Source organism: Molothrus aeneus, unplaced genomic scaffold (genome assembly GCF_037042795.1).
Source record: "Molothrus aeneus isolate 106 unplaced genomic scaffold, BPBGC_Maene_1.0 scaffold_30, whole genome shotgun sequence".
NCBI lineage: Eukaryota > Metazoa > Chordata > Aves > Passeriformes > Icteridae > Molothrus > Molothrus aeneus.
In genome coordinates this window covers 4586344-4598227 of record NW_027098964.1, presented here as the reverse complement: position 1 = coordinate 4598227, position 11884 = coordinate 4586344, and the positions used below count along the sequence as shown (strand labels likewise).

Below are 11884 nucleotides of genomic sequence, written 5' to 3'. Positions count from 1 at the left end.
GCACAGAATGGCACAGCATGGCATGGCAGTGACAGGGGTGACACTGGTGTGGAACAGCACAGCACGGCGTGGCACAGCAGTGACAGGGATGTCACCAGCATGGCATGGCATGGCTTGGCAGTGACAGGGGTGACACTGGTGTGGAACAGCACAGCACAGCACGGCATGGCAGGGCCCAGCAGGGCAGGGCAAGGCGGTGACACGGGTGACACTGGCACAGCACAGCATGGCATGGCACTGACAGGGGGGACACCGGTGTGGCAGTGACACGGGTGACACCAGTGAGGAACAGGGCACAGCATGGCAGTGACAGGGATGTCCCTGGCATGGCAGTGACAGGGGGGACACTGGTGTGGCAGTGACACGGGTGACACCAGCACAGCACAGCACAGCATGGCAGTGACACGGGTGCCACCGTATGGCACAGGGCACAGCATGGCAGTGACACGGGTGACACTGGCACGGAACAGCACGGCATGGCACGGCAGTGACACGGGTGACACCACATGGAACAGGGCACAGCCCCCCCAGTACGGCTCAGAGGGTCCCCAACATGAGTTGAAGTGTCCCCAATATGAGTCGGGGGTTCCTGATATGACTCCAAGTGTCCCCAATATGGCTCAAAGTGTCCCCAATATGAGTCGGGGGTCCCCAATATGAAGCGTCCCCAATATGGGTCGAGGGATCCCAATATGAGTCGGGGGTCCCCAAGAAGAGTCAGGAGTTCCTGATATGACTCAAAGTGTCCCCAATATGGCTCGGAGTGTCCCCAGTATGAGTCGGGGGTCCCCAATATGAGTTGGGGGTCCCCAATACGGGTCAGGGATCCCAATATGGGTCGAGATGTCCCCAGTATGAGTCAGGGGTCCCCAATATGGGCCGGGGGTCCCCAATATGGGTCAGAGGATCCCCAATGTGAATCAGGGGTCCCCAGTATGGGTCGGGGGTCCCCACTATGGGTCAGGGGTCCCCACTATGAGTCAGTGGTCCCCAATATGAGTCGGGGGTCCCCAGTATGGGTCAATGGTCCCCAGTATGGGTCGGGGGTCCCCACTATGAGTCAGTGGTCCCCACTATGAGTCAGTGGTCCCCACTATGGGTCGGGGGTCCCCCATCCGGGCCGGGGTCTCCCGCTGCTCTCCCGCCGTTGCCCCGGCGGCGCCGCTGTTTTGGCGGGGCTGAGTCACGGCCGTGACTCACCGGGACCGGCACCGGCACCGCCGGGCGGGGCCTGCGGGGGCGGCACCGGGGGGGGACGGGGGTGTCCCCAGAGGGGGGAGGGGTCCCCAGGGTGTCCCCAGAGGGGGGGGAGGGTCCCGGGCCCCCCCTTACCCCATCCCGTACCCCCAAATCCGCCTTTCCCCCCAAAATTTTGATGTTTAACGGCCCCAGATGTCCCCAGTGTGGGGGTCCCGATGTAGGGGGGGGGGGTCAGAGGAGGCCCCGGGGGGGGGAGTCCTCGGTTGTGGGGGAGGGTCCCGCGCCCCCCCACCCCAAAATCCGCCTTTCCCCCCCCAAATTTTTATGTTTAACCCCCCCAGATGTCCCCAAGGGGGGGGGGGGGGGTCCCGGGTGGATCAGGGGGGGTTCAGGGGGTCCCGGGTGGGTCCGGACGGGTCCGGAGGGGTCCGGGGGGGTTCCGGGGGGGTCCGGGGGGGTCTAGGGGTGATTGGGGGGGTCCGGGTGGGTCCGGGTGGGTTCGGGAGGGTCCGGGTGGGTTCGGGAGGCCCCGGGTGGGTCAGGGAGGCCCCGGGTGGGTCCGGGAGGCCCCGGGGGTGTCCCGGGGGGGTTCGGGGGGGGGTGACTCAGTCCCGAACCACGCGGCCGTGACTCACCCCGGGCTGGGACCGGCGGGTCCGGACAAAGGCGCTTTCACTGCCACCCCCCCCACCCCGACACCCCCGCAGACCCCCCCAAAAATCCCAAAAATCCTTTGGGGGGGGGGAATCACCCCCCTTCCCCCCCCGCCCGTGTCCCCCCCCGGTTCAAGCCCCGACCTGTGGGGCCCGTGAGGCACCGGGTGGGGCCGGACGGGACCGGGGGGGTTCGGGAGGCACCGGGACCCCCCCACCCCGGGACCCCCCCGGGATGAAGCGCAGCGGCTCTACCCGAACCCCCCCCCCGCCCCAATCCTCCCGTGCCTCAGTTTCCCCGCTCACACCGTGCCGGACGGTGCCCGGCTCCCCAACTATTTCGGGGGGTGTCGCTGCGCCTTTTGGGGGGGGGCTCGGGGGTCTCCATCCATCTGCAGCCCCCCCTGCCCTCCCTGAGCCCCCCGGGCGGGCGCGCAGGGGTTAAAAGAGGCTGCGGTGCCTTTAAATGGGCGGGGCCGGGCTGGAAGGGGCGGGGCCGTGCGGGGGATATGGAGGGAGTGGCGGCCAATCAGCGATGAGGATGAGGGGTGTGGGCGGGGAAGAGGGCGGGGCCTACGGGATGAGCTGGGCCTCGCCCCCGTCAGCGCTTGGGGACACCTGGGGACACCTGGGAACAGCTGGGGGGATCTGGGGACACCTGGGGACACCTGGGGACACCTGGGGACACCTGGGGACATCTGGGGACATTTGGGGACATCCCACCCGCACCAGGGGGGGTCTCACAGTTTCCCAGCCTGGGGCAGGAGCAGCTTTGGGGTGAAATGCGGGGGAATTGGGGTTCAGCTGGGCAATGACCCCCCTGGTTTTTCCCTTTTTCCTCCAGTTTTCAGCTCAAAAGGGTTTTTTTCCTATTCCTTTGGGGGTCCTGGGGATCCTGGATGAGAAAAGATTCCAAAATCCAGGGGGGATCCCCACAAGAACAAGGACAAATCCTGGATCCTGCCTGGGAACAGATCCCAAAATCCAGGAGCAGATCCCAAAATCCAGAGCAGGGGACAGATCCTGGATGAGAACAGATCCCAAAATCCAGAACAGGAGACAGATCCTGGAAGAGAGGAGATCCCAAAATCCAGGATTTGGGGTTCCCAGGGGGGATCCCCACAAGAACAGGGACAGATCCTGGATCCTGGATGAGAACAGATCCCAAAATCCCACTGGGACCCCCACAGGAACAGGGCCAGATGCTGGATGGGAGCAGATCCCAAAATCCAGAGCAGGGACAGATTCTGGATGGGAGCAAATCCCAAAATCCAGGATTTGGGATTCCTGGGGGGATCCCCACAAGAGCAAGGACAGATCCTGGATGGGAGCAGATCCCAAAATCCCACTGGGATCCCCACAAGATCAGGGCCAGATCCTGGATCCTGCCCCAGAGCAGATCCCAAAATCCAGAGCAGGGGCAGATCCTGGATCCTGCCCGTGAACAGATCCCAAAATCCAGGATTTGGGATCCCCACAAGAGCAGGGGCAGATCCTGGATCCTGCTGGATGGAGGCCGGTGTGGGATCCCCTGCGCCACCAGGGAATCCACTCGGTGACTTTGGGGTAAAACCGCTGCTTTTTGGGTGCGCCCATGCCCCCTTACAGCATCCCGGTGATTTTGGGATGACCCTCCCTGGGCAGGAATTTCCCAACCCCACAAATCCCCCCGGCGTTTCCCCGAAAACCCAAAACCCCGCGATCTTCCCCCAAAAAACGCTGCTGGGAGGTTCCTGGCAGGGCCCCGGGGGGCGGGCAGCGCTTATCGCAGTTCGTGGCAGCAGCAATTACCGAAATTGCGGTGATTAACCCCAAAGCCACCAAAGGCCACGACGGGCGCGCCCCGCCCGTCTGGAGGCGCGGACAGCCCGGCGCTGACCACGCGCAGGAGCGGCGGGTAGGCCCCGACCGGAGGCACCGGGACCGGGAGCACTGGGAGCACTGGGAGCACTGGGAGCACTGGGAGCGCTGGGAGCGCTGGGACAGAGCACTGCGGTGTCCAGTTCCACACCACCAGCAGCACTGGCCGGACCAGCCCCAGGCCACACCAGGAGAACTCGGGACACCGGGAGCAGCGGAGACACCAGTACAGGTACAGGAGCACTGGGAGCACTGGGAGCACCGGAGACATCGGCACTGGGAGCACTGGGAGCACTGGGAGCACTGGGACAGAGCACTGGGGTGTCCAGCCCCACACCACCAGCAGCACTGGCCGGACCAGCCCCAGGCCAGGCCAGGACTGGGGACACCGGGAGCAGCGGAGACACCAGTACAGGTACAGGAGCACTGGGAGCACTGGAGACACCAGTACTGGGAGCACTGGGAGCACTGGGAGCACCGGAGACATCGGCACTGGGAGCACTGGGAGCACTGGGACAGAGCACTGGGGTGTCCAGCCCCACACCACCAGCAGCACTGGCCAGACCAGCCCCAGGCCAGGCCAGAACTGGGGACACCGGGAGCATCTGGAACAAGGAGCCACGTCCAGCCCCGCGCCATGCTGGTGACAGCAGAGGTGACAGCAGAGGTGACAGCAGAGGTGGCATCAGAGATGGCGCCAGAGGTGGCACCAGGGGTGACAATGCCACGCCAGAAGTGGCACAGCCTCCCTGGAGAGGCTCGAGGACGCTGTGGTGTCCCACGGCACGCGGTGCTGGTGGCGCTGGTGGCACTGGGGTGGCCGTGCCGGGTCACTTTGACATGTGGAGGGATTACCTGGGGCTGGCGGCCGTGGTGGCCGTGCTGCTCCGTGAGCCCGCGGGCCGTGGGGACATCTCGGTGACAATGGGGGCTCTGGCTGCGTGGGGTGGGTCAGCTCCACGTGCTGGGCCAGCTCCATCTGTGGGGCCAGCTCCACAGGCCAGACCAGCTCCATCTGTGGGGCCAGCTCCGTGTGCTGGGCCAGCTCTGCATGCCAGACCAGCTCCACGTGCCGGGCCAGCTCCACGTGCTAGGACAGCTCCACATGTGGGGCCAGCTCCGTGTGCTGAACCAGCTCCACGTGCCAGGCCGGCTCCATCTGCTGGGCCAGCTCCATGCACTGCGCCAGCTCTGTCTGCTGGACCAGCTCCACATGTTGGGATAGCTCCATCTGCTGGGCCAGCTCCATCTGCCGGGCCAGCTCCACCAGTGGGACCATCTCCATGCACAGAACCAGCTCCATGTGCTGAACCAGCTCCACCAGTGGGACCATCTCCATACATGGAACCAGCTCCACATGCCAGGCCAGCTCCACCCGTGGTTCCACCTCCGTGCACTGACCCATCTCCATGCTCCAGGCCATCTCCAAGTGCCAGACCACCTCCACCAGTGGGACCATCTCCATTCACCGACCCACCTCCACATGCCAGACCACCTCCGCCCACGATTCCGCCTCCCTGCACGGAACCCGCTCCACCCGCGGCTCCTCCTCCCTGCCCGGGGCTGCTGCCCTGCTCCTTCTGCCAGCACAACGGCGAGTCCCCGGGCGTGTACCGGAGCCACAGCCTGCGGGACGCGCGGGGCCGCCTGCAGTGCCCGGTGCTCCGCAGCTACGTCTGCCCGCAGTGCGGGGCCACGCAGGACCAGGCGCACACGCGGCGCTTCTGCCCCCGCACGCACCGCGGCTACACCTCGGTGTACGCGCGGCCCGCGCCCGCGGGCAGGAGGCACAGGACGGGCAGGGTGTAGGTGAGGAGGGGACGAGGAGCCCGGGTCACCGGGCAGGGCTGGGAGGGGCGCGTGGGGCACGGAAGGTGTGGCCGGTGCTGCTGGGTTTGTCTCAATTCCCACGATTGTGGTTTAGCCAAACCTGGGCTTAGGCAGGGTTGGGATTCCTCTGGTTCCTGTTTTATCCAAACCTGGGCTTAGGCAGGGTTGGCATTCCTGTTTTATCCAAACGTGGATTTAAGGCACGGTTGGGATTCCTGTTTTATCCAAACCTGGGTTTATCCAGGATAGGATTCCTGTTTTATCCAAACCTGGATTTATCCAGGATAGGATTCCTGTTTTATCCAAACCTGGATTTATCCCAGTTCCTGGGATTCCTGCTTTATCCAAACACGGATTTAGGCAGGGTTGTGATTCCTGTTTTATCCAAACCTGGGTTTAGGCAGGGTTGGGATTCCTGTTTTACACAAACCTGGGTTTAGGCAGGGTTGGGATTCCTGTTTTATCCAAACCTGGGTTTAGGCAGGGTTGGGATTCCTGTTTTATCCAAACCTGGGTTTAGGCAGGGTTAGGATGTCAAATCCCCACTCAGGTTTGGGGTTTGGGGTGTCCCAGAGGATGTGGCACATCCAAAATCCTGTTTTATCCAAACCTGGGTTTATCCCAGTTCCTGGGATTCCTGCTTTATCCAAACACGGATTTAGGCAGGGTTGGGATTCCTGTTTTATCCAAACCTGGGTTTATCCCAGTTCCTGGGATTCCTGCTTTATCCAAACACGGATTTAGGCAGGGTTGGGATTCCTGTTTTATCCAAATCTGGGTTTAGGCAGGGTTGGGATTCCTGTTTTATCCAAATCTGGGTTTAGGCAGGGTTGGGATTCCTGTTTTATCCAAACCTGGGTTTAGGCAGGGTTGGGATTCCTGTTTTATCCAAATCTGGGTTTAGGCAGGGTTGGGATTCCTGTTTCATCCAAACGTGGATTTAAGGCACAGTTGGGATTCCCGTTTTATCCAAACCTGGGTTTAGGCAGGGTTGGGATTCCTCTGGTTCCTGTTTTATCCAAACCTGGGTTTAGGCAGGGTTAGGATGTCAAATCCCCACTCAGGTTTGGGGTTTGGGGTGTCCCAGAGGATGTGGCACATCCAAAATCCTGTTTTATCCAAACCTGGGTTTATCCCAGTTCCTGGGATTCCTGCTTTATCCAAACACGGATTTAGGCAGGGTTGGGATTCCTGTTTTATCCAAACCTGGGTTTATCCCAGTTCCTGGGATTCCTGCTTTATCCAAACACGGATTTAGGCAGGGTTGGGATTCCTGTTTTATCCAAACCTGGGTTTATCCCAGTTCCTGGGATTCCTGTTTTACACAAACCTGGGTTTATCCAGGATAAGATTCCTGCAGGATTCCCACCAGGAATTTTGCTTCTCTTCCAGGCACTTCTCCAGAGGAGGATGAGACCATGGCTTGGGGCTGGACTGGGACCAGTTTTGGAGCTGGACTGGGACCAGTTTGCCCAGTTGGTGCCACCTCCTGGTGCCCTGGCACCCGCAAGATCCAGACCTGGGCGCTGCCAGCAGGGCCAGCTCTGAATTTTGGGTTTAGTTTGAGTTTTGAGCTCTGAATTTTGGACTTGGTTTGAGTTCTGAGCTCTAAATTTTGGGTTTGGTTTTGAGTTCTGAGCTCTAAATTTTGGGTTTGGTTTTGAGTTTTGAGCTCTGAATTTTGGACTTGGTTTTGAGTTTTGAGCTCTAAATTTTGGGTTTGGTTTGAGTTCTGAGCTCTAAATTTTGGGTTTGGTTTTGAGTTCTGAGCTCTGAGTTTTGGGTTTGGTTTTGAGTTCTGAGCTCTGAATTTTGGTTCATCCCAAAAGGGGCCGTTGCTCCAGGGTTTATCAAATATTTTGGGCTGGATTATGGAATATTGGTTAACTCCAGGCTGAGAAGGGGTCAGAGCTCCAGGTGCTGGAAGCTGTTTCCAGGTATTTTGGGTTGGATTATTGAGTTTTGGTCAATCCCAGGCCAGGAAGGGGCTGATACTCCAAGTGCTGGAGCTGTTATCTGATATTTTGGGTTGGATTGTGAAATTTTGGTTAATCCCAGGCCAAAAAGGGACCGAGAAGGGGCTGATACTCCAAATATTGGAGCTGTTTCCAGATACTTTGGGTTGGATTGTGGAGTTTTGGTTAATCCTAGGCCAGAAAGGGGTCAGAGCTTCAGGTGCTGGAGCTGTTTCCAGATCTTTTGGGTTGGATTATTGAATTTTGGTTAATCCCAGGCCAGGAAGGGGCCGGAGCTCCAGGGTTTACCAGATATTTTGTGTTGAATTGTGGAGTTTTGGTTAATCCCAGGCCAAAAAGGGACTGGGAAGGGGCTGATACTTCAAATGTTGAAGCCTTTATCCCATCCCTTAACATTTTTGGGTGACTTTGGCTGCTTTTGGTGCCATTTACTCACCCACAACACCACGAACACCCCTCTACTGAATTGAGCTGAGTTTTGGGTTTGGTTTGAGTTTTGGGTTTGGTTTGTGTTCTGAAGTCTGAGTTTTGGGTTTGGTTTGAGTTTTGAACTCTGAGTTTTGGGTTTGGTTTGAGTTTTGAACTCTGAGTTTTGGGTTTGGTTTGGGTTTTGAGCGCTGAGTTTTGGGTTTGGTTTGAGTTTTGGGTTTGGTTTGTGTTCTGAACTCTGAGTTTTGGGTTTGGTTTGAGTTCTGAACTCTGAGTTTTGGGTTTGGTTTGAGATTTGAACTCTTGAGTTTTGGGTTTGGTTTGAGTTTTGAAAGCTGAGTTTTGGGTTTGGTTTGGGTTTTGAGCGCTGAGTTTTGGGTTTGGTTTGAGTTTTGGGTTTGGTTTGAGTTCTGAACTCTGAGTTTTGGGTTTGGTTTGAGTTTTGGGTTTGGTTTGAGTTCTGAACTCTGAGTTTTGGGTTTGGTTTGAGTTTTGGGCGCTGAGTTTTGGTCACTCCCAAAAGGGCTCGGTGCTCCAGGCCTTACCAGATGTTTTGGGTTGGATTGTGGAGTTTTGGCCAATCCCAGGCCAGGAAGGGGACAGCGCTCCCAGGGATCATCCACCCGCAACCACTCTCCAGAGGAGCTTTGTTTTTATTCCAGCAATAAATGGGAGTTCCTGGAATCCCTCCTGGCGTCCCTACCCCTCCTTCCAGCGGCTCCCAGCGGGCGCTGCCCTCCGGCCCCGCCGTGGCTTCGGCCTCCTGAGCAGCTCCAGCCCTCGCTGCGCCCCCATGGCCAGGCGGCTGTGGGGGGACGTGGGGGTCACTCGGGGGGGGCTGCACCCCCAAAGTCACCGAAATCCGGGCGGGTTTGGGACTTACTTGAGGTCTGAGAGCTCCCGGATCAGCCCCCGGATGACGTCGCTGGCGTCCGATGGTTCTGCGGGTTTGGAGCTGCTGAGGGGAGGAAAAAAAAACAAATCCAAAAAAAATCCCCAAAAAAACCCTAAAATTGGGGTTTTTTTTTGCACTTCTTAAATTGGGGATTTCGGGCAAAAATCAGGATTTTGGTGCTGGCTGGATTCACCCACCTTTGCCAGGCGTTGTTTGCTGTGGATCCGGGGTGGGTCTGGCCTGGGGTGGGCCAGGGCTGCAGGGAAAGAAAGGAGATGGGGAAGGTCCCAGTTTGGAACTGGGGAGGGTCCCAGTTTGGGTGGGGAGGGGTCCCTGGATCTCCGTTTGGGACTGGGGAGGGTCCCAGTTTGGGATTGGGGAGGGTCCCAGTTTGGGTTGGGGAGGGGTCTCTGGGTCCCAGTTTGGATGGGGAGAGGTCCCAGTTTGGGATTGGGGAGGGTCCCAGTTTGGGTGGGGAGGGTCCCAGTTTGGATTGGGGAGGGTCCCTGGATCCCAGTTTGGGATGGGGAGGGGTCCCTGGGTCCCAGTTTGGAATGGGGAGGGGTCCCTGGGTCCCAGTTTGGGATGGGGAGGGGTCCCAGTTTGGATGGGGAGGGTCCCAGTTTGGATGGGGAGGGGTCCCTGGATCCCAGTTTGGAATGGGGAGGGGTCCCAGTTTGGATGGGGAGGGGTCCCAGTTTGGATGGGGAGGGGTCCCTGGGTCCCAGTTGGGATGGGGAGGGGTCCCAGTTTGGGTGGGGAGGGGTCCCAGTTTGGGTGGGGAGGGGTCCCAGTTTGTACCTTCTCCCCTGGGCTGGGCCCTCCCTGCTGCTCCTGGGCCTCTGAACTTCCCTCAGTTTCCCCGTGGGCTCCGCAATCCCCTGGTGCTGCTGATTCCACCTCGTTCTGTCCCGAAATTCCCAGTTTGGGATTTCCCCAGTTTGGCTCCAACTGCTCCTCTCCTGCCCCATCCACCTCCAGAATTCCTGCTTTTGGTGATTCCCCTCCCGTTCCATCCAAAATTCCCATTTTTGGTGTTTCCAGCTTCTCTTCTCCTGCTCCATCCACCTCCAAAATTTCTGGGTTTGGTGTTTCCAGCTTCTCCTCTCCTATTCCATCCAAAATTCCCATTTTTGGTGTTTCCATTTGCTCCTCTCCTGCCCCATCCACCTTTGGAATGCCTGGTTTTGCTGATTCCAGCTCATTCTCTTCTGTTTCATCCAAAATTCCCAGTTTGGGATTTCCCCAGTTTGGCTCCAACTGCTCCTCTCCTGCCCCATCCACCTCCAAAATTCCTGGTTTTGGTGTTTCCAGCTGCTCCTCTCCTGTTCCATCCAAAATTCCCGTTTTTGGTGTTTCCAGCTGCTCCTCTCCTGTTCCATCCAAAATTCCCATTTTTGGTGTTTCCATTTGCTCCTCTCCTGTTCCATCCAAAATTCCCATTTTCGGTGTTTCCATTTGCTCCTCTCCTGCCCCATCTGCCTTTGGAATTCCTGGTTTTGGTGATTCCTCTTCTGTTCCATCAAAAATTCCCATTTTCAGTGACTCCAGCTGCTCCTCTCCTGTTCCATCCAAAATTCCCATTTTCGGTGTTTCCATCTGCTCCTCTCCTGCCCCATCTCCCTCTGGAATTCCTGGTTTCACTGGCTCTGGATGCTCTTTATCCACCTCCAAAATTCCTGTTTTTGGTGATTCCAGCTGCTCCTTTCCTGGTCCATCCAGAATTCCCATTTTTGGTGACTTCAGCTCCTCTTCTGCTCCATCCATCCCCAGAATTCCTGTTTTTGGTGATTCCAGCTGATCCTTTCCTGTTCCACCCAAAATTCCCATTTTTGGTGTTTCTGTCTGCTCTTCTCCTGCTCCATTCACCTCCAAAATTCCTGGTTTTGGTGATTCCAGCTGCTCCTTTCCTGCTCCACCCAAAATTCCCATTTTCGGTGACTCCAGCTGCTCCTTTCCTGGTCCATCCAAAATTCCCATTTTTGGTGTTTCCATCTGCTCCTCTCCTGCCCCATCTCCCTCTGGAATTCCTGGTTTCACTGGCTCTGGATGCTCTTTATCCACCTCCAAAATTCCTGGTTTTGGTGACTCCAGCTGCTCCTTTCCTGGTCCATCCAAAATTCCCATTTTTGGTGTTTCCATCTGCTCTTCTCCTGCTCCATCCATCCCCAGAATTCCTGTTTTTGGTGATTCCAGCTGCTCCTTTCCTGCTCCACCCAAAATTCCCATTTTCAGTGGCTCCATCTGCTCTTCTCCTGCTCCATCCGCCTCCAAACCTGCCGTTTTTGGCGATTCTCCACAATTCTCTCCTGCCCCACCCAAAATTCCTGGTTTTGGTGACACCAACCCATCCTTTCCTGCCCCATCCGCTTCCAAAATTCCCACCTGGGGCAATTCCAGATGATTCTTTTCCACCCCATGGGAAATGCTCTGTTTTGGTGATCCCAGTGCTCTGTCACCTCCAATTTCCTCGTCTCTCCCTTCCTGAAAAATCACGTTAAAAACCCCAGTTTGGGGAGTTTTTTCCCCTCTTGGGACCTCGGGATCCATCCTGGCAGGATCTCCATGGGAATCAGCTCCTGGTGCTTCCTGAAGGATCCTCTTGGCTTTGGGAGCATGGAATTTCCTGTCGCCTGTTGTGTGTGAGGGAAAAAGGAAATTTTTTTTGATGGAAAGGAAAAAAGGAAATCAGTTTGGATCCAGCTGGGTCTCCCAGAAGGGGGAAATGACCCCAGTTGGGTCATTCTGGGCCCAAATTGGGATATTTGGGTGTTTTTCTTTTTACCTGGGATTGGGCGGCTCCTGCGTTTCCCCATCCTGGCGCTATCTAGGAAGGACAAACAACCCAAATTACCCCAAATTACCTCAGCTCTCCATTTCACACCACCCCAGTTCTCCTCAGGCCCCGGCAGCCATTTTCCCCTCACAGCCCTAAACGCCCTCACAGCCCAAATAAATATAATAAAATATCCCCCAGCTCCCCTAAAGGCACAACCGCAACATAAAACCCCAAACCCTCTGAACTTTAGGTGAAAATCGTG

General features: G+C 57.4%; 1 protein-coding gene across 1 annotated transcript; it reads right to left on the bottom strand.

The window, feature by feature from the left end:
* Positions 1-8647: 8647 nt before the first annotated feature.
* On the bottom strand, positions 8648-10970 carry BRME1 (break repair meiotic recombinase recruitment factor 1). Its single transcript, XM_066570259.1, has 4 exons — positions 9645-10970; positions 9041-9099; positions 8832-8906; positions 8648-8753 (listed from the first exon to the last, which is right to left on the bottom strand). Exons 1-4 carry the CDS (start codon positions 10968-10970, stop codon positions 8648-8650), a joined length of 1566 nt encoding a protein of 521 aa, XP_066426356.1.
* Positions 10971-11884: the final 914 nt, after the last annotated feature.